Source organism: Budorcas taxicolor, chromosome 23 (assembly GCF_023091745.1).
Source record: "Budorcas taxicolor isolate Tak-1 chromosome 23, Takin1.1, whole genome shotgun sequence".
Lineage (NCBI taxonomy): Eukaryota > Metazoa > Chordata > Mammalia > Artiodactyla > Bovidae > Budorcas > Budorcas taxicolor.
This window is the reverse complement of record NC_068932.1, coordinates 27,101,338-27,125,673: the sequence shown is the minus strand read 5'-3', so window position 1 is coordinate 27,125,673 and position 24,336 is coordinate 27,101,338. Positions and strand designations below refer to the sequence as shown.

The 24,336-nt window shown below is 40.7% G+C and overlaps 1 protein-coding gene across 1 annotated transcript in view; it reads left to right on the top strand.

Moving 5' to 3' along the window:
• The window catches only part of SORCS1 (sortilin related VPS10 domain containing receptor 1), a 578,854-nt gene that overhangs the window by 287,314 nt on the left and 267,204 nt on the right, over positions 1–24,336 (top strand). The window contains exon 3 of the mRNA XM_052660872.1: positions 22,164–22,263. Within this exon, the coding sequence (XP_052516832.1) occupies positions 22,164–22,263 (100 nt within the window). The remainder of the gene's footprint in view (positions 1–22,163; positions 22,264–24,336) is intronic.

The window sequence follows — 24,336 nt, the reverse complement described above, 5'->3', positions numbered from 1 at the left end:
TATTGCTGAAATGCAATAACTCTTTTTATGACTCACTGTCAGGAAGAACAAAGCAAGCTTGTATTACAAGTAAAATGGAGTCCTTGTACACAAAGACTTCATTTTGCACTATCATTGGAGTCTGATCAATATCTGTCCTGGGTTCCAAATAAGGGCAGGGGCTGCATTTTGCATTCCGTCCACCTTAGCTACCAAGTGCCTAGTGCTGTCATTATCAATCTTGGCAGAACTAACCTCTCACATGAAATTGTGTTATATTTGTTTTGCTGTCTAGCAAAGTACTATAAATTTAGCTGCCAAAAAAGCATGTGCTCACAGTTGTGTAGATCAAAAGCTCAGGTGAATCCTGCTGGTGTGCTGCTCAGGGTTTCACAAGGATGAAATCAAAATCTCTACTGGCTGGACTTCCAGCTGGAGGCTTGGGGGAAGCATTCTCTCCCATGCTTCTGAGGCTGTAGGTCTGAGGTCATTGGCTGTGACTTTTTCTTTGCTGGCTGTCATCTGGTCCTGTCCTCTGCTCCTGGAGACCACCCACATCAGCTCTCACATGCCCTCTCCATCTTTGGCCCAACAATGTCACCTAGAGTCAATCTTCCTCATGCTTACTCTCCAACTTACTCTTATGTTTATTTGTCTTTAAGAACACATGATATTGGGTCTGCCCAGATAATTTGGGATAATCTCTGATTTAACCAATCAGTAATCTCAATTATAAATACAAAGTCCTTTTTGTCATGTAATATAACATATCCACTAGGAAGAGGACATCTTTGAAGGGGGAGGCAATATTCTGCCAACCACACTCATCTACACACATCATTAAAAATAAATAAGAATATATTTCTTAACTGTAATGTAGGGATAAAAGAGTATAATGATGCAGTTTCAGTTCAGTTCAGTTCAGTCATTCAGTCGTGTCTGACTCTTTGTGACCCATGAAATGCAACATGCCAGGCCTCCCTGTCCTTCACCAACTCCCAGAGTTTACTCAAACTCATGTCCATTGAGTCAGTGATGCCATCCAATCATCTCATCCTCTGTTGTCCCCTCCTCCTCCTGCCCTCAATCTTTCCCAGAATCAGGGTCTTTTCTAATGAGTCAGTTCTTCTCATCAGGTGGCCAAAATATTGAAGTTTCAGTTTCAGCATCAGTCAGCACTGATTTCCTTCAGGAAGGACTGGTTGGATCTCCTTGCTGTCCAAGAGTCTTCTCCAATACCACAGTTCAAAAGCATCAATTCTTCAGCACTGAGCTTTCTGTATATTCCAACTCTCACATCCATACATGACCACTGGAAAAACCATAGCTTTGACGATATGGACCTTTGTTGGCAAAGTAATGTCTCTGGTTTTTAATATGCTGTCTAGGTTGGCCATAACTTTTCTTCCAAGGAGCAAGTGTCCTTTAATTACATGGCTGCAGTCACCATTTGCAGTGATTTTGGAGCCCCCAAAATAAAGTCTGTCACTGTTTCCACTGTTTAAATGTATTTTATTATTTTGGTGTTTAGACAGTACACTATTAGAAGTAAGATTGTCAGAAAGAAGAGCTACAGTGAAGACAGACACAAGTGATTTTGGAAGCCTAAGTTCCCTGAGTAGCGTGGTCATCAGTTATGTAATTTTTAGAAATGGTGAAGCCCTCAGTTTAAAAAAAAAAAAAAAGGAATACAATCTTCCCCCTAGTTACAATGGAGCCAGATTTTATAAAACATATATTTTAATAATTGGAAAAATTATGTTTATATATAAAATGAAGTTTGCTGTTAGAGATATTTTTCTAGCTATGTAGAGAGAACCTAGTGGGACATTTCAAAATCATTTGTGATGACACCTAGCATCCCCAGGCCCCCATCCTCAATCATTATGACAATGTAAGAACATCTAAGAACTTTTACAGAGGATCTCCTAGGGGAGAGTGGCGCCCCAGCTGAAAAGCACTGGGAGAGTGAGAAGGGGATTTTTTCAGCTCAGAAGTATTGATTGGTTGTATCTGGGTTTTTTAAAGAAGCCCTTTCTGTTCTTGGGCTGTTCATAAAGCTTTAGTAACTCCCCAAAGCAAATCCTCTAGGTCTCATATGACCTGGCCATGACTACCATAGGGCCGTGTGTAGGGAAGGGGTATGGGGTGAGGGAGACCTGAAATCTTCAGTTCGTTCTTGGGCAAGAGTGTTGAGGAGATAATCTAAGACAGAGGTTGTGAGTATGGACTTTGATGCCAGAAGGACTGACGCTTGAAACCGGGTCCTACCCGTGAAGAAGTTGTGTGAATGTGGCCACATTCTCTCTCTTTTGGAGCCCTTTCCCACGCCCCACCCCCCGCCCTGCATCTATATAGTACAGAAGTCTGTCTGTACGAATATCTTGCCAGGGGCTGTACAAGAAACCTCTGCTTTGTTCAGTCATGGGCCTCCCATTGCACCTTTTCTCTGCTCTATTGTTTCAGAGCAAGGTTCTGCACATGGCAGTTGCTCCATCTTTGGTGGGCAATGGTTGTTGAATCTGCAGAGTTGCCATGCACATTGGTTTCCCAGACTAGACTCCCCCAGAATCTGCACATTCCTAGGTTCTTCTCCAGAGTTCTAATCAAGCCAGTTCCAGAAGTCCATCATGGTACATATATCAACCATTTACTTTATTTTCCACTGTTCACAAAACTTTTGCTGAGGACTGTGACTCTCTCTTGAATAGAGTTCCACCTCTTCAAGAGTAGATTAATGCTTGATTTTGCTCCTAAAGCCCATGAAGCAGCCCAATTTTGTTCTTTGAATTTTAGAAAAGATTGGTTCTTACTAATAATTTGTATAAAAACCCAGCTGTGGAAAAAAGAAAAGTTCTCTCTCAGGATCTTCAAACACATTTTACAGCAAACAAGGGTTGAAATGCCTTTGGGAGTATGAAAATAGTAACTGATTCTCATTAGCCTCGTCACTGTCAGAAATATTTGGTACATGGCTAATTACTTAAGGCCTGATGTTAGACACTGTACAAAGGAAATTGCCTCTATCCAAGGAAAGCTCCTTCTAGAAAAAAAAAAAAACCTCTTAAAGATATGAAAACATCATATCTTCAGGTACATGCCTGCTAAGTTGCGTCAGTTCAGTTCAGTTCAGTTCAGTTCAGTTCAGTTCATTTCAGTCGCTCAATCATGTCTGACTCTTTGCGACCCCATGAATTGCAGCATGCCAGGCCTCCGGGTCCATCACCAACTCCCGGAATTCACTCAGATTCACGTCCATCGAGTCAGTAATGCCATCCAGCCATCTTATCCCGGGTCGTCCCCTTCTCCTCCTGCCCCCAATCCCTCCCAGCATCAAAGACTTTTCCAATGAGTCAACTCTTCGCATGAGGTGGCCAAAGTACTGGAGTTTCAGCTTCAGCATCATTCCTACCAAAGAAATCCCAGGGCTGATCTCCTTCAGAATGGACTGGTTGGATCTCCTTGCAGTCCAAGGGACTGTCAAGAGTCTTCTCCAACACCACAGTTCAAAAGCATCAATTCTTTGGCACTCAGCCTTCTTCACAGTCCAACTCTCACATCCATACATGACCACAGGAAAAACCATAGCCTTGACTAGCTGGACCTTTGTTGGCAAAGTAATGTCTCTGCTCAGTCATGTCCTATTCTTTGCGACCCTATGGGCTGTAGCCCTCCAGGCTTCTCTGTCTGTGGGATTCTCCAGGCTAGAATACTGGAGTGGGTTGTCTTGTACTACTCCAGGGGATATTTCCAACCCAGGGATCGAAACCTGCATCTCCTGTGTCTCCTGCATTGCAGGCAGATTCTTTACCTCTAGTGTCACCTGGGAAGTCCTACATCTTAAGGTACCAGGATGGAAAGTGATTAGGTAGGTGTTCACGGTGGTGGTATTTGCAAGAGACACAAACGTTGCATGGTAATATGGGAGGGAAGTTCAGCTCCCAGTTAACTACATAAATGATGCTGAGGATTGAATGACTTAAGCAAGGAGTCCTGGAGACCTCTTTCCTAAGGCAAACTCTGAGCAGGATTTGGGGTGATCACTCTTCATTTTGAGAAAATTTGGTTCATACACCCTGGTGTGAAAATGCCAGGGCACCCTGCCTATCATTTCTCTGTCACCCCTCAGGTAGCTGTGACACACAATCTGCACTGCTGACCATTTTTCATCTGGGAAGCAGCCAAAGAGCCTGTTCTCTTGAGCCCTTGCACTGGCATCAATCTCCAGCTATGTGCTTTCATCTCACTTCCTGTAAAAATTCATCTGGCGATCCTGTGCTTCACCTAAGGTTAGGCGTAGGGGACCAACATATTGATTCATATTTTGAATCACAATTGTTGCTATAAATAGCAGACTTTGTAATCTGGTAGATCCCTTGGATGCATAGTGATGGATGAGCTTCTGGTGATTAAGAAAAAAAAAAAAAAGGTCCATAACTCTGAAACTATAGCTCAAGTTGAAGTGAACGGTAATCATAAAGCATAACTAATACACTGCTGAATTATTCATGTTGATTATACAAACTGCACCCTCAATGTCAAAGAAGCCATACTCCTCCCAGGGTCTCTGTAAGCAGAATGTCTCAGGAACTGTCTGGTCCTAAGAGAAAAGGAACTGTCAGGCCTGTGCTAAGGAAGAGTGTGAGTTGAAGAAATTATTATATAAGTTATACCTAGAAAAAATGATGCATAATGAATAGAAATTATTATAAAATGTTCATAGAAATAGTCATAGATTACTAGGTTTTGGTACAATTGATAACTTTCTGGTAGCCTGCAGGTATTCCTCACTGAAAAATCAAGCCCAGGAGTGAATCCTGGCCTGAGTCTGTTGTCTGGGCCATATTTCTCATTTACTTGGTCTCTTTGCTTTTTTACTTCTTGTATTTTCTAGTTTATTCTCCACACCATAGCCAAAATGATCGTTATAAAATGTAGTCAATTTCAGACTTGGCTTTTACCACACCTTTCCTATGCCTTATGGTCTCACGTGGGAGAAAATCTAAACTTCTTACCATGTACTTTAAGGAAGACCTTACATGATCTAGGTCCTGTGTATTTCTCTGTATTCATCCCCCTCTAAGCTAAGAGCACACAAGTTTCTTGTGGTTTCTTGAATACACCTGAAGGCCTTTGCGTTTGTAGCTTCTTCTGCTTCCAATGGATGCTTACATCATCTACTCATCGAGGTCTCCCAAAACCATCCCATCTATGTAGCCACCACACTGTCACTGTTTACAGCAGGACCCTCTTTTGTTTTCATCTTAGTATTTATGTAAACAGGAAAATATAAACACTTTTATTGATGGGATTGATTATCTCATGCTAAAATGCAGCCTCCTTGAGAACAGGATCCTTGCTTGGTTTATTGAATATTTTTCCCCTCATGTCCAGAACTGGACAATTCACTCCATTATTCTTGCCTGGAGAATTTCATGGACAGAGGAGCCAGGCAAGCTACAGCCCATGGGGTTGCAAAGAGTCGGACACAACTGAGCGACTAACGCACATGTCCAGAACTGTATCTGTAATATATTATCCTCAGTTTACCTAGTTGTTGAGTGACAAGCTCAGTGGCACACACACTTTATTATAAAAGTAACATGCATACATTTTTCCTTGCATATAGTATTACCACTTTAGTGATCTAGAGTCATTGCTTTCTTTGTTTAGTAGGTGACTAAGGCTTTACTGATCTGATTTCTTCCTTTCTCTTAGGATTCAAAATGGAAACCATCCCAGAATGCTGATAGCCTTAAATTTTAAGAGAAAGAAACCATGTCAGGCACCATGTTGACTGTTATTCTGGGGTCCAGACAGGGTTTTCTGTGATTATGCAAATCTTATATGCGGTGAGCTCATTGTCTATTGGTAAATATTTATAGAGCTCTCTATATTGACTGTTTCCCAATCAGGTTGATTAGTGTTTCCTCTCAGCAACCTTGTGAGGTCAATCACCATTATTATTGAACAGCCCAGAGAGGTTGGGCAACTTGCCCAAGGTCACTCAGCAGGTCATTGGCAAAGCCTCATAGGCAACCTCAGAGCCCATTACTGTGACAAGTCCTGGCATTGATTCCTCTAGGAAGGGTGACCCCTAATCACTTTTCTTGTAAGGTAGGCATATAAACACTAACTGTTCTGAGGTGAAAGAAATGTGAAGGCCTTGAGTTGAAGGAGTTATTGGTGCAATTAGAAACTGGAGCCAGATATTGAAAATTGAAAATGCTGCTTAATGGAGGTGAATTGGAGGACATATTATTTTTGAGAGAATGAGAGAAATGTAGTTTGAAAAATAGGACTGTAAAAAGCAGAGATGTATGTAGAAAATCAATTTGGGTGGCTTTGGGAGATGAAAAATAGTAAGTTATAGGGCCAAAACCTTTCAGAAGAGTCTGGGTCAGGGTATTGGAAATAAGTTCTGTTCAGAAATAAGTTTAGTTCTCTGAAATAATATGTCACCAACTCACCTCCATCAAGCAGAGTTTCCTGATGTTCTGTGAGGGTGAAATCTAGTTTTCAAATACATAGTATTTCAGCCCTTGAAGCCCAGCATATGAATTCCACAGGTGCCCCTTGTAATCAACTTGCCTTACTGTATCTCCTGCAGGAATATGTATCAAGGAACATGATCTCAGTTTTAAGAAATCATGCTGCATCTCACGTTCCATTATTATTTTGGTGTTTTCCCCTTCCTTTAGGATTTAAGATATGTAGTTCTTGAATAAATGGAGCTACATACTAAAAAAAAATTAAATGTAGTTCTAAATTGGTGAACTAACCATTTGTTGTTGTTCAGTCGCTCAGTCATGTCCAACTCTTTGCGACCCCATGGACTGTAGCACACCTTCACCATCTCCTGGAGTTTGCTCAGACTCATGTCCATTGAGTCACTGATGCCATCCAGCCATCTCATCCTCTGTCGTCCCCTTCTCCTCCTGCCTTCAATCTTTCCCAGCATCAGGGTCTTCACATCAGGTGGCCAAAGTGTTGGAGCTTTAGTTTCAGCATCAGTCCTTCCAGTGAATATTCTGGGTTGATTTCCTTTAGGATGGACTGGTTGGATCTCCTTGTAGTCCAAGGGAATCTCAAGAGGTCTTTTCCAACACCACAGTTTCATTTGAAAGCATCTATTCTTCGATGCTCAGCCTTCTTTATGATCCAACACCCACATCTGTGCGTGACTACTGGGAAAACCATAGCTTTGAGTATATGGACCTTTATCAACTAAATGATATCTCTACTTTTTAATATCCTGTCCAGCCATAAATCAGACATCCAGAGCTTGGACCTGACCCCATGCCCTTCCACTTACTTTTTCCTCTGCCTGTAACACTCTTTCTCAACATGCATACCTTCCCACATATATCACTCAGATTTATCCTCAAATGTCTTATTAGTAAGACCTTCTCTGACTATAGGGCTTCCCTAGTAGCTCAGTTGGTAAAGAATCCACCGGCAATTCAGGAGACCCTGGTTCGATTCCTGGGTTGGGAAAATCCCCTGGAGAAGGGATAGGCTACCCATTCCAGTATTCTTGGGATTCCCTTGTGGCTCAGCTGGTAAAGAACCCACCTGCAGTGCAGGAGACCTGGGTTCGATCCCTGGGTTGGGAAGATCCCCTGGAGAAGGGAAAGGCTACTCACTCCAGTATTCTTGCCTGGGGAATTCCATGGACAGAACATGGATTTGCAAAGAGTTGGACACGACTGAGCTACTAATACTTACATGTTTCTAATGTGTCTCTTTCTGCTAGAGTGTAAGCTCCAAAGGAACAGCGATTTTGTATTTGTTTCTTCTTCTTCTGTTTTATTGCCGGTGTCAGAAACAAGGCCTGGAACCTAGGAGACACAGCACAAATAATTGTTGAATGAATGAATGGGCCATTATACTATATCAGTTCAGTTCAGTCGCTCAGTCATGTCTGACTCTTTGCGACCCCATGAATCGCAGCATGCCAGGCCTCCCTGTCCATCACCAACTCCCGGAGTTCACTCAGACTCACATCCATCGAGTCGGTGATGCCATCCAGCCATCTCATCCTCGGTCGTCCCCTTCTCCTCCTGCCCCCAATCCCTCCCAGCATCAGAGCCTTTTCCAATGAGTCAACTCTTCGCATGAGGTGGCCAAAGTACTGGAGTTTCAGCTTCAGCATCATTCCTTCCAAAGAAATCCCAGGGTTGATCTCCTGCAGAATGGACTGGTTGGATCTCCTTCAGTCCAAGGGACTCTCAAGAGTCTTCTCCAACACCACAGTTCAAAAGCATCAATTCTTCGGCGCTCAGCCTTCTTCACAGTCTGACTCTCACATCCATACATGACCACAGGAAAAATCATAGCCTTGACTAGATGGACCTTAGTCGGCAAAGTAATGTCTCTACTTTTGAATATGCTATTTAGGTTGGTCATAACTTTTCTTCCAAGGAGTAAGCGTCTTTGAATTTCATGGCTGCAATTACCATCTGCAGTGATTTTGAAGTCCCCAAAAATAAAGTCTGACACTGTTTCCTCTGTCTCCCCATCTATTTCCCATGAAGTGATGGGACCAGATGCCATGATACTGTATCAGTGCACTCTAATATGTATATTAACTACACGTTGTGTGTGATTATGAAGAATCAGAGTCTTGGACTTCTGGTGAGCATTTTTTAGCACATATTACTAAGTATTCTGGTGCTACCAGTGCCCCAGTAAGTTTCAAGCCAAGAAACACCTGAGTGTTTCAATTTATACTGTGGTCATCTTGACATATTTAAGAATGAATGAAGGGACCGTGGTAAGACTGTGGGTGAGATTGCCAGTTTTTCCTGGATTTTTGAATAAAATTGGCAAAGCTGAGGGAAGTAGGACCTGACAGTTTTCCTGGATATTTATGGACAAGTGTCAGTGTGGCCTGGAGTCATGGTGTAGGTTAGAGCTCCAGTTGGCTGGACCATCACATTTTTGAGCAGAGTATTGCCTGTGAGTGGGTTAGATATCACTGCACAAAGACTGGCAGGGATAAAGATCAATGACTAAAGTGTTTCTTGGCTTTCCTTTCAAATTTCATTCCATGAGGGATTCTGAAAGGTATTCTCAGTAAGCACTATATATCATTTGTGATTTTTAATATCCTCTTTGACTGTTATCCCTCATCCTGGTCCCTTTCCTGAATGTAACCACTATTTTCAGTTTGATATGATTCCAAAGTGTGGTTACACATAATTTTGTATATATCTATGCTTCTGATTTCGTTTATTTTGTAATTATTTTTATTTTAAATTTTTATGTTTTATTTGTTTTTAGTTTTGGAGGAGAATTAACTTTTATATGTAGAATCATGTTTCTTACAGTATTAATTAATTCTAGGATGATTAAGCTTTATAATTATTTTTCTCTAATGAGATAACGGTACTTTTGCATATTTTATAGCCTGAAATTCTGAAAAATGCCTTAGCACATGAATCAAAAAACCTGTGTTCTCTTCATAACTTGGTCTCAACTGAATTCTTGGCTTAATTTACAGTGAGTCTTATCTTCTTTATCTGCAGAATCATAAGGTCAGACCTATTCAGTTGTGTAGTAATTGTACTTTATTGATTTCTGGAGGTAGTGTGAAAGTGTTAAAGGGTTACTAAAAGAGACCAACTGGGGTATCTGGGTGTGGGCTAGAGTGGACAACAGGGGGTTCAATGAATTTAACTCCTATGTGTCTACTATACAATTTGAAATATGTTTTAAATACCCCACTACTTTAATAAAAAATAAAAATAAAAACCACTAAACAGATCAAATTACCTCTAAGACTTAATTGAAGATCTATTTTAGAATCTTTAGCTTCCTTCACATTAATAGATGGAATTCCCCCAATAAATAGTGATTATTTAAGAAACTATATGGAGTAATGAGGGTGTCTCTGGTGGCTCAGATGGTAAAGAATCTGGCTGCAATGCAGGAGAATCAGGTGAGATCCCTGGGTCAGGAAGATCCCATGGGGAAGGCAATGGCAACCCACCGCAGTATTCTTGCCTGAAGAATACCATGGGCAGAGGAATCTGGCAGGCTATAGTCCATGGGGTCACAAAGAGTCAGACACAACTGAATGACTAACACGTTCACTTCACGTTTCATGCAGTAATGAACAAATTGTGTTTTCTATCCAGGCTCAATCATTTCATCTTTAAAGAAGCTAAATAGAAAGTAGACAACATGTAACAGATGAAGACGGTAAACCCTCCTCTTGAAACTCCAACCCCTGGTTGTCTCCTATGATTTGGGGATGGTGTTTTCCTCTAAGCCTTACTCCAGGCTTCACTATGGATATTAAGTTCCTCAAAACTACTCCTGCTGCAGAAATTCTTGAATGTTGCAGTCATGACTAGAGATCAGTGGTTCAGTCCTCTCCAGTTACATGTGGGGAAATAATTTACTCATTTCCAATTCACTTAATTTTTAGTCATCATGTGAGGTTGAGGCTTCTACCATGTATAGAAAAAAAAAAAAAAAACCTCATAAAATATCCTTATATCATGACTCCCAGAGAACAACTTCCATTATTTAGGATAATTAATCATTTAAATATCAGGGAATCAAATAAATCCTATTATCACCACTAAATGACAAGTTGCTTATGCTTCCAGAATACATTTTTTTTTCATAGTTTTCACTGTATGTTCTGATTGAAAGACTGCTGCTGCTGCTGCTAAGTCGCTTCAGTTGTGTCCGACTCTGTGCGACCCCATAGACAGCAGCCCACCAGGCTCCCCCGTCCCTGGGACTCTCCAGGCAAGAACACTGGAGTGGGTTGCCATTTCCTTCTCCAATGCATGAAAGTGAAAAGTGAAAGTGAAGTCGCTCAGTCGTGTATGACTCTTCGCGACCCCATGGACTGCAGCCTACCAGGCTCCTCCACCCATGGGGTTTTCCAGGCAAGAGTACTGGAGTGGGGTGCCATTGCCTTCTCCGGATTGAAGGACTAGGAGGACCAATTTACACTGGCTTCATTTAATAAATATTTTACTTATTTTTGCCTATTTCCAGGCAAGATAATCACAGTGCTCCTTTAGTCAACCAGCATGCCATGTGAGAGTGAAGTGAAGCACTCTGTCAGAAATAGCAAATGCTGATGAGCAGTTGCAGGTTAAATCCATTTTCTGATAAGGATTCTAAAGCAAGGAATATACATGTGGATGTGCTTTCATGTCTGGCACCGTTCAGTCTTCACAAGCAAAGGCATAAGCTGCAGTAGTCCCTAGAGCCATCAATGCCTTTAGAGTCTTCGTTTATTAGATGCTTGGGCTCAGGGTCCTCATTCAAATAGAAAACTGACTTTAGAATGATAATTGGCAAATGTCATAAACAGTAGTGGTTCCTCACTGGGGAAGAAGGTCATCTACATTCTGGGAGCTCTGTTAGAAAATGCTTTTGTTTTCCAGACAAACTATTCCTTCTTCCTATAACAAGCTGCTGCTGCTGCTGCTGCTGCTGCTAAGTCACTTCAGTTGTGTCTGACTCTGCACGACCCCATAAACGGCAGCCCACCAGGCTCCCCCGTCCCTGGGATTCTCCAGGCAAGAACACTGGAGTGGGTTGCCATTTCCTTCTCCAATGCATGAAAGTGAAAAGTGAAAGTGAAGTCACTCAGTCGTGCCTGACTCTTCGCAACCCTATGGACTGCAGCCTACTAAGGCTCCTCTGTCCATGGGATTTTCCCGGCAAGAGTACTGGAGTGGGTAGCCATTGCCTTCTCCACCTATAACGAGCACAAAGCTTAAATGGACAAGCCACCTTGTGTCTGTATGAAGCTGGCTTCGGAGACTAAATGCCCAAGTTTGAATCCAGTCCCTGCTCATCATTGCTGTGTGGTATTGGCAAGTTGTTCTTCCTCTTGAAGTCTCAATCTCTACATCTGTAAAATGTAGATCTTCCCAGTTCTTAACTGGTAGGGTGTCATGAGGATTAAATGAGTTAATCCTTACAAAGTGTTTGTCAGCCCAGGGTGTGGGATGTTTTAAGCATTCGGTGAATGTCCACTATTATTATTCATAAAATATTTGGCACAGCCAGTTATGAGTGTAGCATATTGCAGCATGTGGGGATGTGACCTCAGCGTGGTCATGGAAGTATTGCATTGGATCAAAAATGTCTGGGGATTAGGGTTGTGTCAAAAGAGAGAATGCTTTAAAAAGCTGAGCAGACTTCCCTTTCTCCTAAATTTGTCTGTATCCTTGTAACTGATAAATGCATATTATGTTTTGCATTGCTCTATTTGTATATAATATTTAGTACATTAATGTTTTATTGACTATGCCAAAGCTTTTGACTGTGTGGATCACAATAAACTGTGAAAAATTCTGAAAGAGATGGGAATACCAAACCACCTGACCTGCCTCTTGAGAAACCTGTATACAGGTCAGGAAGCAACAGAACTGAACATGGAACGACAGACTGGTTCCAAATAAGGAAAGGAGTACGTCAAGACTGTATACTGTCACCCTGCTTATTTAACTTATATGCAGAGTACATCATGAGAAACGCTGGGCTGGAAGAAATACAAGCTGAAATCAAGATTGCCAGGAGAAATATCAATCACCTCAGATATGCAGTTGACACCACCCTTATGGCAGAAAGTGAAGAGGAACTAAAGAGCCTCTTGATGAAAGTGAAAGTGGAGAGTGAAAAAGTTGGCTTAAAGCTCAACATTTAGAAAACGAAGATCATGGCATCTGGTCCCATCAGTTCATGGGAAATAGATGGGGAAACAGTGTCAGACTTTATTTTTTGGGGCTCCAAAATCACTGCAGATGGTGACTGCAGCCATGAAATTAAAAGACGCTTACTTCTTGGAAGAAAAGTTATGACCAACCTAGACAGCATATTCAAAAGCAGAGACATTACTTTGCCAACAAAGGTCCATCTAATCAAGGCTATGATTTTTCCAGTGGTCTGTATGGATGTGACAGTTGGACTGTGAAGAAAGCTGAGTGCTGAAGAATTGATGCTTTTGAACTGTGGTGTTGGAGAAGACTCTTGAGAGTCCCTTGGACTGCAAGGAGGTCCAACCAGTCCATTCTGAAGGAGATCAACCCTGGGATTTCTTTGGAGGGAATGATGCTGAAGCTGAAACTCCAGTACTTTGGCCACCTCATGTGAAGAGTTGACTCACTGGAAAAGACTCTGATGCTGAGAGGGATTGGGGGCAGGAGGAGAAGGGGACGACAGAGGATGAGATGGCTGGATGGCATCACCGACTCGATGGATGTGAGTCTGAGTGAACTCCGGGAGTTGGTGATGGACAGGGAGGCCTGGCGTGCTGCGATTCATGGGGTCGCAGCGAATCGGACACAACTGAGCGACTGAACCGAACTGAACTGAATGCATAATACATTTTACATACACAGTTTTATGCCTGCTTCCTAAGTAAGCCCCTAATTTCTCTTATATTTCTGCCTCAGCATTAATCCTGTCTGACTCAAACCAAGCAGGGAATCCTGAAATTTTCTTGCTCCCTCATCCTCCAAAAAGAAATGCATAAAAAGAGAATAATGTGAAATTTCTCGAATGATAGCTTCTGGTAATAGAGGAAAAGGTCTCAGGGTGTTCAATCAGCAACATTGTTTGAGCACCTTTTGAACACCATGGACAAGCTACAATGGTGGAGAGAGACACAGAAGAGTAAGCATAAATGCAGCTTGTTGTCTAGTCGCTGGCCATAAGGTGAGAGGGGAGCAGACCTAGATGAAGGTAATGCATGGCAAATATGGAAAGTAACAGAAGAGAGGATTCAAGTGAGTTATGTGGGATATAAAGAAGAGTCATCCCATTCAGCAGAGGGCTATGAGAAGGCTCAATAAAGGAAGGGAGAAAGTATATGAGTGAATTTTGATTGGGGAAATAAAGGGTGAAAGGATAAATGTAAACTAGCCCTGCTTTCAGAGAAGGTAGTCTATTAGCACTGAACACTTTGAGCATTGACAATTTTAGGCCAGCCTAGACAGGTATGAGATGTTATAGAAGAAACAACAAAGGCTGCCAGTCAGCTGGCGTTGTCAGGAGGGGCATCCAGGGAAAGGAAAAGATGATAAGGACTGTGTGTCCTCTGCTCGCCCCACCACTGTCTCTTGTGCAGTGGGTATTATATTTGCAAAGACAGAGAGGAGGGAAAAGGAGGGAGTAGTGGTGTCTCCTGGACTATTGCAACAAGATCTAGCCAGTGCAAAGATGGCAATGTTCTGCCCCAGAGATGGAAGGAGAGCTGAAGTGGACGGTACAGATAAGAGACAGTGAGGATAGACAATTCTCTGTGTGTGTGTCAGAAGGAACTCGTGGACATTACCTTATTAAGAAAGTTACTCTTCCCTGTACCTATGGCCCAAAAAGCTGAACAGAAAACATCTGACTAAGTTAATTTGCACTCCCTTTTTTAAGCAAAATACTCTGGGTATTAGTACAAGTTTGGGTTATTTTTATACTCACTCAAAATGAACTGGGAGATATTTCAGGGGTAAGGGTAACTCCTTTCTTTAATGTTAAGTATAATAGATCTTTACTTACTGCAGAAATGTATGTGGGTAGCAATGCCTTCTAATCTATATCACCACTTTCCCACAGAGCAATATGCATGCAGTTACAGTCAGATACATTCCAGTTTCTTAGCTATCCTGTGTGACTAGAAACATCAAGAATACAGTGCAATGCAGGGAACTATATTCCATATCCTGTGATAAACCATAATGGGAAAGAATGTGTGTGTGTGTAATTGAATCCATTTTTTTATACAGCAGAAATTAACACAACATTGTAAATCAACTATACTTCAATAAAATAAAAGAATGCAGTGTGATGATACAAGGAACCAGGAAGATGAGAGAGGACTTTCACAGCTTATTATTTAACAAGATATAAGTACTGTCCCTTCCATTAAAAAAATAAACACTTTTCTATTACAAATTAAATGACATTCCAAATACTGTGTCATATGGCAAAGTGGAAAGTATCTGTATAGTAAACTGACATGCCTCCCCCAATCCTGCTGTTTAACCCCCTTTCCTCTGATTCTGCAGGTTAATCTGAAAAGCTCAGGAAATCGAAGAAAACAGAGGGAAGCTTGTTCAGCTCTGGATGCACTATAATGTCTCAGCAGCACTTTTAAATTATATGTTTAGGCTGACAGGCAGATGTATTTCAGGACAGAATCCTCAGAAAGCAGGAGACAATTTCCTTCAGCTCCACGTCATCGTTTGATGTAGATCACCTATTATATTCTCGAGGTATTATGAAAAATGGATTGGGAGATATTTTCTTGACAGTGGGTAGACTAATGGAATCTGGTGACTGTATTTAAAATGTGCAGAGGTTTGTTATAACATGGTAATAGAAATATCAATTGCACTGACAGGTTAAAAAAACCTGTCAATGAATGATAATGAAGTTATTTAAATGTCGACTCACTCGCAAACATTTTCCAAACCCTAAATTATTCTCACTGCTGTAACCTCATGCCTCCCGAGTTCCGCAGGAACAGAGTCTGTGATGTAGCCAGTGCAACTTTGCCTCTGGAAGCTATTTGTATGCCACCAAATGCACCAGGGACAGTGGAGGTGGCTGCTCTTAATGATTTTAGGAAAGAAACAAAACACAGAAGCTGCAGACTCTTGAATTAGAGTTAAACACTGTTCCTCTTTCAGGACATCTCATTTGAGCTGATGTGAGTGATGCCTTGATATTTCTTGTCCCTGGACTTCTCTCTACAGCTTGAGTCTTGTTTTTGTGACCTTGGTATTATGGCATGGTGTGTCTGGGAGAGAGTATATTCCCTCTCTGGGGCCTGGAAGTGAAGGAAGGTGTCAAGTTATATGGATATTTTCTAAAAGCCTTTTTGAAGAAGAAGCCTAGCTTATCCTCAATTCAAAGAGGGTGTCCATCAGGCTTCATGCATTCATTCACCTTCTGTCTGTAGAAGGCACCTGCTATGTACCAGCATTGTCCTGAGGACCGGGGACTTGGAAATGAACAGAGATGTGTGCTTTCCTATGGTGCTTACAGTGGCCAGGTTATAAATGCCAGGCAGAGGTTGCTCCATTAAACAATAGAGGGGCATGGAGCATGCTGACCACCCTAGTCCCGCTTGAGCCTGCAGAGCCCATTGTATCTGCTCATAACAAGGACTTCAGTGATTCTTGCCTGAATAGCTGAGCTTCTTAATTTTGACTTTGTGGAAATCCTGTGGGCCACACGAAAAGAGCAAACATCTGTGAAGTCAGTCACTCAGCCAAAACAATTAAGTTTCACAAGTGTCTGGGGCACTCTTCTGAGAGCTCGGAAGACAGCAGTCCACAAGACATCTTTCCTACCCTCATGACGCTTGTATTCTGGTGGGAGAATTTTGTTTTTTACAATAAAAAGTAAGTAAAAATCTTTCAGATGTGGGTAAAGACTATGAAGAGAAAATAAAAGAGGCTAAGGAGGAGCACTGTATTAGGAGAGGGGGGTCGCTGAATGAAGTGAGGGGCCATCTGTCAGGGTATCTAGATAAAGAGCTCTCCAAGGTCAAGAATAACAAGACAGGAGTGGGCAGGAATCAGGGGGAGAGGAGAAAAGGAGAGATACTAGGAATGGGAATCTCAGGATTATATTGCAGTCCTGTTAGATGCAGAAGTCAATATTATTTGTCTATAGCAAGTCTGGAGTTTGTATGGAGACAGGACACTGACTGGTTACCCAGCTTGTGAGCTCGTAAGTCCCATTCTGTTTGACTTCAGGTCATTGCTCTTCCATTCAGCTGTGACGTCTTGGTAATCTTCATGAGCCATCATCATATCATTGACAGGTTGACCCATTCACCTCGTCCATATTTCTAGCCTCCCCAGGAGCCTAAGTAGGCCACATCAAGAATCACTTTCTTTGTGCCTTGTTGTGAGAGTTTCTGTTTAGACTTTTCTTAATATGGCTTCTGGCAGGTCCTCTGGATTTTTACTAAGTATGAAGAGAATCCAGGTTTGGGCCTACCCCATGGGGAACTTCTAATAATTTCAGTTCATATTCCTTTTTTAAAACTAGGCTTTGTAAATACATTTCCTTTTTCCTCTTGTAGCTTTTGAGAGAGGAAATGTAGCATGAGGTTAAAGATACAGCCCTTAGTGGGTGCCCCACCTCCAAGTTCTATGGCCCTAGTTAAGTAGGTTGGTTATACATGTGGGCCTTCCTTATCTATAGCATATGACTAATACCAGTCTGCCTCTCATGGGATTCTGAAGGAGCTGAAGAGCTTAGATCACATTGTAAGCACCCAATAAATGCACATTTATAATATCTGTTAGGATTCTTAAATGTAATAATCTATTCAGCAGTAGAATCCTGACACAGTTGTTATTGAAGCAGAGTACAGAATCTTTTATCAAGTTCTCTCCTTACCTCTCTGATCCAAGTTCTGCCCAAAACTGCTAACATTTATCCCTGAAAATATGATAGGCTAAATGTGGTTACATTTCAAAATCGTAATAGCTTCATGAGATAGTCTTATCTTCTAAGCAAACTAACTCTAACTCATTTTCAGTGATTGAGATTTTCCTCGCGGATTCACATGATGGGTTTTAGTGAATGTTGGCCAAAGAATGCTAAAAATCATCAAGAAAAAGAATGAGTGATAAAATGAGTAACAAAAGCTATAATTCGTAGATGGTTTATTACATACCAGCCATTGTGCTCAGCACTTTTTATGGATTAATTTAGTTTACAGATGATTCTGCGCTTATTTATTATCTCATTTGATGATATAAGATTGTAGTAGAGGAAATCCAATCACACATTTTATTTCTGCCACTCCTTGTGGAAACTAGCTGTGCCCAGTGTTCATCCCTTGGAGACTCTGTCATCTCAAAAAGATCATAAGTTCTTGGAAAGCAGGGGCCATGCCTTGAATGTGATTTCTCCATCCCTCAGAGAAGCTCTTCTCAGGTCTATGCATATAGTAAATACTTAAATAAAGACATGCTTTCAAATGTTCTGAAAGTCACTAAGATGCATTTGTTGAAAAGGGTTAAGATTAAGGATCAAACACAAGAGCCTGCAGTCCTTGATTTAATCATTTGCTATTTGTTTTCCTGAGACACTTATTTTTAAAGCTTTCTGTATCTTCTAGCACAGTATAGGTGTTGACAGAAGCCATGTTTTTAATCTGTAATAAGCCAGCTTATAAACACAACCTGAAAAAATGCTTGCTTTGGAATGTTTTAAAAAATGGTACAATTGGAGGATGCAAGGCTGCATCTTAAATATGTCTGTGTATGGTACCTATTTTTAAGATTGCTTCCTTTTTGCCTTCATAGCAACAGTCACTTTATAGTTGGCATAACTGGCATTTCTCTTGGCAAATTTGATTTATTTTAAATATTTTTATTGTTCTCCTTTTCTTATGAAACCAAGAGCTATAATCTTTGTTTGGCTTTCTTTTTTTTTTTGGTCTTCATACTGTTTCCCAAAGTATATTGTTCAGAAGACTAATCTCATTAGATATCTCTCACGAATGGATCCTATAATCAAATATGTTTTGAATATGCTTCATGAAATATGCATGTAAGAGGTTCACAGTGTATATTAGAATAATAAAATTTATGTATGTATGTAAGAATAATAAAAATTCTAAGTTCTGAAGTTAAGAAACGTTAAATTTTGCCTAATCAAGTGTTTCCTAACATTTTTTTGATCTCGGATGAGACTCCTCTCCCCTGTATTTAGAGATGACACTTAAAATATTTAACAGCTAGTGCACTGGCTCAACAGCCAGCCTGCTGCTCAACTGTCTGTCTCTTCTCTGTTCTTTCCGAGCCCACATCCCTAGGAGACTGAATTTCCCACATTTGACCATGCAGGCATGACTGGAAGCATCTGTTGGCTATGAAGGGGAGTTTGGGTTTGCAGATGGACCCTAGGAATTGCCTTCCAGGGTGCAGTCCCTTCTCCAAGGTCACTGTCTCCTCCGCTGGGGCTCAGGCTGACTGTCATAGGCAGTGGCATTCAGAACAGGTGCTGGAGCAAGTGTCCTGGGTCACACAGTGACACTCTGCTCTTTCAGCCTTCAGTGTTTCAGTTGCTGGGACTGTAAGGAGATCTGGGCATTTTCCAAGGAGAGGCCCTGGTGATGAGGCTGATAGAAGTAGCTACTCAGAGAATGTGGTGCAGTAAACTATTTGCCAACTGGTTCGCAATCATCGAGTGTCTTCACTCCTATATCACTGTACCAGTGTATCCCAGCTGGTTGGTGGTTTTACCCATGAAACTTGTCAACACTTTATGTAATTCTGGTTCTGCGGGACAGCCACAGACAATTGCTTGTCTGTGACATTTGGGGTATATGGAAATACATCAGGTTTTTTTCCCTTTCTATTAGTTACTATAATACCACAGTGTTTAAACATTTAATTTGGCTTGAATTGAGAACAAATTTTGATTTGTAAAGAGATTAGGAATATTCTTAAATATTCTTGGTTATTAAGCAAGCATTTGTTCTATTGGGCTAAAGCCCAGACTGGTCCTGAGGAAATCTAGTTATATATTTGGATTACATAAGGTGACTTCTATTTTTTGATGCTCTGACTACAGTTGACCCCTGAGCAATAGAGATTTGAACTCTATGTGTATCCACTTCTACATATTTTTTTAGTAGTAAATACTGTAGATTCTACAATGTGTATTTGGTTGAATCCTTGGATGCAGAACCACAGATGTGGAGAAACTGTGTATATAGGAGGCCAGTGATAAGTTGTATGCTGATTTTTGACTACAGGAATTGTTGGCACCCCTAACCCCCTTATTATTCAAGTATCAACTCTACATCCCTTTTCTAAAACCCTACCCATTTTCCATTTTCAAGATCCAAAGTTCTTCAAAGAAACTTTTCATAATACCCCAATCTTCAGTGATTTGGAGTGTAATCTAAATTCTATAAAGTGTTTTCTATATTTACTTACTTATAATTTATGTATATAATATGTATTATAGTCTCAGTTCAGTTCAGTCGCTCAGTCATGTCCGACTCTTTGCGACCCCATGAATCACAGCATACCAGGCCTGCCTGTCCATCACCAACTCCCAGAGTTCACTCAGACTCACATCCATCGAATCAGTGATGCCATCCAGCCATCTCATCCTCGGTCGTCCCCTTCTCCTCCTGCCCCCAATCCCTCCCAGCATCAGAGTCTTTTCCAATGAGTCAACTCTTCGCATGAGGTGGCCAAAGTACTGGAGTTTCAACTTTAGCATCATCCCTTCCAAAGAAATCCCAGGGCTGATCTCCTTCAGAATGGACTGGTTGGATCTCCTTGCAGTCCAAGGGACTCTCAAGAGTCTTCTCCAACACCACAGTTCAAAAGCATCAATTCTTTGGCACTCATCCTTCTTCACAGTCCAACTCTCACATCCATACATGACTACTGGAAAAACCATAGCCTTGACTGGACGGACCTTAGTCGGCAAAGTAACGTCTTGCTTTTGAATATGCTATCTAGGTTGGTCAAAACTTTTCTTCCAAGGAGTAAGCGTCTTTTAATTTCATGGCAGCAATCACCATCTGCAGTGATTTTGGAGCCCCCAAAAATTAAGTCTGATACTGTTTCCACTGTTTCCCCATCTATTTCCCATGAAGTGATGGGACCGGATGCCATGATCTTTGTTTTCTAATATCATCTAAAATATTTATCTATCTTATATAAATATTTTTTGGTAAAGAGCTCCCTATATCTCCAGCCATAGCAACTTCTTAATTCCTTAATTCCTAGCTAATATGTTTTATAGCTTTCTAGCTCTGGTGCCTGATCCTGAGTAGGCTCTTAATGTATGACATTGAGGTTGATATCAGACAACTCTTCTATTTCATCTTTATGGTGTATGGAAATATGAAACTTCTATCATATCATAAATAAGTTTAAATAATTGCATTTTTGTGATTTTCCTCATTAAACCAACTTTATTTTCTGAGTCTTATTAATTTTCATCTCTTTTGTTACATATAACACATTACCACTTTCTTTTTCTGCCTTTCGAAGCTATTGGATTCTTGAAAGTAGGGGCTGTATCCTGGAACATAGCACAGAGCCTAGTTCATTTTAAAGGCTCTACAAATGTGAATGGATGAATTGCATTTTCTTTGGGAATCTCCTATTTGTGTAAAGAAGCTGATAGATTTTATATTTGTTCCCTTTAAATTAAAAGAAAAAAAGCTGTGGTATAATGTAACACAGAGCTTAGAGTCAGAAAGGAAAGTGAAAGTGAAGTCGCTCAGTCGTGTCCAACTCTTTGCGACCCCGAGGACTGTAACCTAGCAGGCTCCTCTGTCCATGGGATTCTCCAAGCAAGAATACTGGAGTGGGTTGCCATTCAAACTACCTAGAGTCAAATTCTAACTGACTTTGAAAAGATCATTCATGTTCTCTCAACCACTTTCTTCAAATATAGATAATATTTCCTATTGAACTTGGTTGCAATGATGATTTAATAAGATGTACAATTCTGAAATATATAATAGACTTATATAGAAAGGTGATTAAGGTCTGTTTATTCAGTCTAAATTAATAAGTCATTGACCAACGTCAAGAAAAGATGAGAGAATCTCCAAAAACGACAAAGTCAATGCCAAGACGTAATATCCTCCCAACTCCAGGTGGCTTAACACTGGAAAAGGCCACCGAGTAGAACTGTGAAATTTCACTTACTATTAAGACATCTTCTTATTCTTAAATAATAAGAAAAGACTGAATGACCTTTGGAGAGACTAGCCCACCATATATCCTATGACTCATGAAAGAAAACACAATTTGTAGATAAATCAGCAGAACCTACTTTTCCACTGTGCCAAAGATAAAGCAGAAGTCTGGAAATGTCAGATCTAAGTAAAAGGTCTTTATTTCTTAGTCTGGTTTCAAGGAATACCCTCATTCTTAATCTTTGAAAATTAAACACATTCTCGATGCAATGCACGTACCTTAAGGAGCAGTGAGAGATGGAGTTTTAATTTTTACCAATTCAATTTAAATGCAAATGTTAACCACTCACATGATGCTACTGTGTACATAATTAAGCATCATTATATACTACATGAATCATTTAGAAACCTCTGGAGAGCCATTCTACTATGTAAAACATGCATTACATTGACAAGCAGGCAAATGATTTATACTTCTGTCCTCATTAATGCTCCTTTTGAATTATAGGTCAACCGATTATGGGACAACCTATGAGAAGCTGAATGATAAAGTTGGGTTGAAAACGATTTTAAGCTATCTCTACGTGTGTCCTACCAACAAGCGTAAGGTAAGTAGTGTGTATTCAGCATGCTGTTTATTCATGATGTGACTTCTGTCTTGGCTGGCTCATCTCTCTAAACCACCTAAAAATCCATTACAGTTAAGCTTCAAGAGATATAAAGATGAATTGATCGATGTTAAGGTGGTAAAATGTCTGACACATCATAATTTTCAGATCAGCAGCTGTGAATGTAGGAGAGAGAGAGGCAGGCATATCATTATCATTTCCAAAAGGCAGCTATAGGGAATGTCCTGTTGTGTGGATGTTCCAGACTCTTACAAGAGCTCTGACCAGTTAGTGGCAGGAATTATAATGAAGCATGGCAAAACAAAAGATAGGATTTTCATGGAATGTCCACCTCTATTCCCTTGACATGGAATAAATAGATTGACGAGAATTGAAGTGAACACACTGTCCTAAGCAGGTTGGAAGTTTCATTTCTAAAGCTTATTCAGATTGCATACAAATGTCAGGTTGGAGACAATGCTAGAAGGAACCCTGAAGATCATCATATACGACATACTAATTTTACAGATGAGGAAACTGAGTTCAAAGAAAGAAAATCACTTGCCTCCATCACAGAGTTATAGGCACAGCTGGGACAAGAATCCAGCTTTCTTGCTTGGTGATCATCCTGTTTCCACTGCATTATACTGCTGTTATGATCAGAGGTTATTTACTCTTCAGTGAAAAGTGAGAGTGTTATTGCTCAATCATGTCCAGCTCTTAGCAACCTCATGGACACTCCTCAGTCCAGGCTCCTCTGTCCTAGGAATTCTCTAGGCAAGAATACAGGAGTGGGTAGCCATTCCCTTCTCCAGGGGATCTTCCCGACTCAGGGTCTCCCGCTTTGTAGGCAGATTCTTTACCATCTGATGTACCAGAGAGCTGTCATGAACATAGGGTTTATTTATTCTTCAGAGAGGGATGTTATTTTCTTAGGAAGAAAATAATATTTGCTTTTAAATGAGAAACACCTATTTGGTTTAGGAGGAGAGTGGTGTTACATTCATTGTCTAGTTTTAAAAATTTGCACTATCAGATTCTGACATATAATTTCTAGGTATTATTTAAGTTATATGAATAGATAAGAATATCTATCAGGAAATTTAAAAAGGTTGTTCATTTGTCCCAAGCCATATTCTCTTATGTTGGTAGCCCTGATACCTATGTTCTCATTTCAGATCTGTCAATAGGTACTATCATTGACCTTGAGTAGGTAGGTACTACATTTTGTCATCTGGCCCGTGGAAGGTAGATTAGTGCATCTCTAAATAGTCATCCTCAACTCTAGCTGTAGATGCAGAGCAATGGGCATTGTAGGGTGTGCAAACCTCTGCCCTACCCCTGTTGCTCTGGCTTAGGGCTCAGGGAACTGTATCTTGTGCAAGTTCCTCGGGTGCTTCTAATATATATCTGGATTAAAGAACCGCCTAGATAGGGTGTAATATTTCTTCTGGCTCTACACATTTCAAGTTTTTCAGTTGGAGCAGCATAATTTCCCATTGTGCATAGACTCTGAAGTCAGATGGCTTGAGTAAAAACCCAGCTAAGCCAATTAACAAGTATATAACTAAGGCGATTTCCTTAATCTCTCCTAGCACAGTGTCATCAAATTCAAAATAAGGATAATTATAGTACCTACCTCAGGAGGAAAGTTTTAAGGCCTACATTAACTAAGGCACTTCAAGTATTTAGCACAGAATAGCTAAGGCCTTATCATGTTTTCTCTTCGCTTTATTCTCCTTTGCTCATCTTTCTTCTCCTCCTTCATCAAATAATTACTGGAAATAATAGTAGTGACCATCCTCTATAAATATCAGTGTTTAGTAGACTTTCTACAATGATAGAAATGTTCCTCTAAGCTGTCCAGTGCTATAGACGCTAGGCACTTGGGGCTATTACTTAAATTATGGCTAGTGTGCCTGTGGAGCCAGATTTTACATTTAATTTCATTTTAATTAATTTGAATGTAAATAGCCACATGTGGCTGTTGGCCACAGTATTGGGGAGCACAGCTAAGTAATGTCAGCCTCTCAAATTTAGAGATTTACCCTGAACGTTCCTATCTTGCCCTTC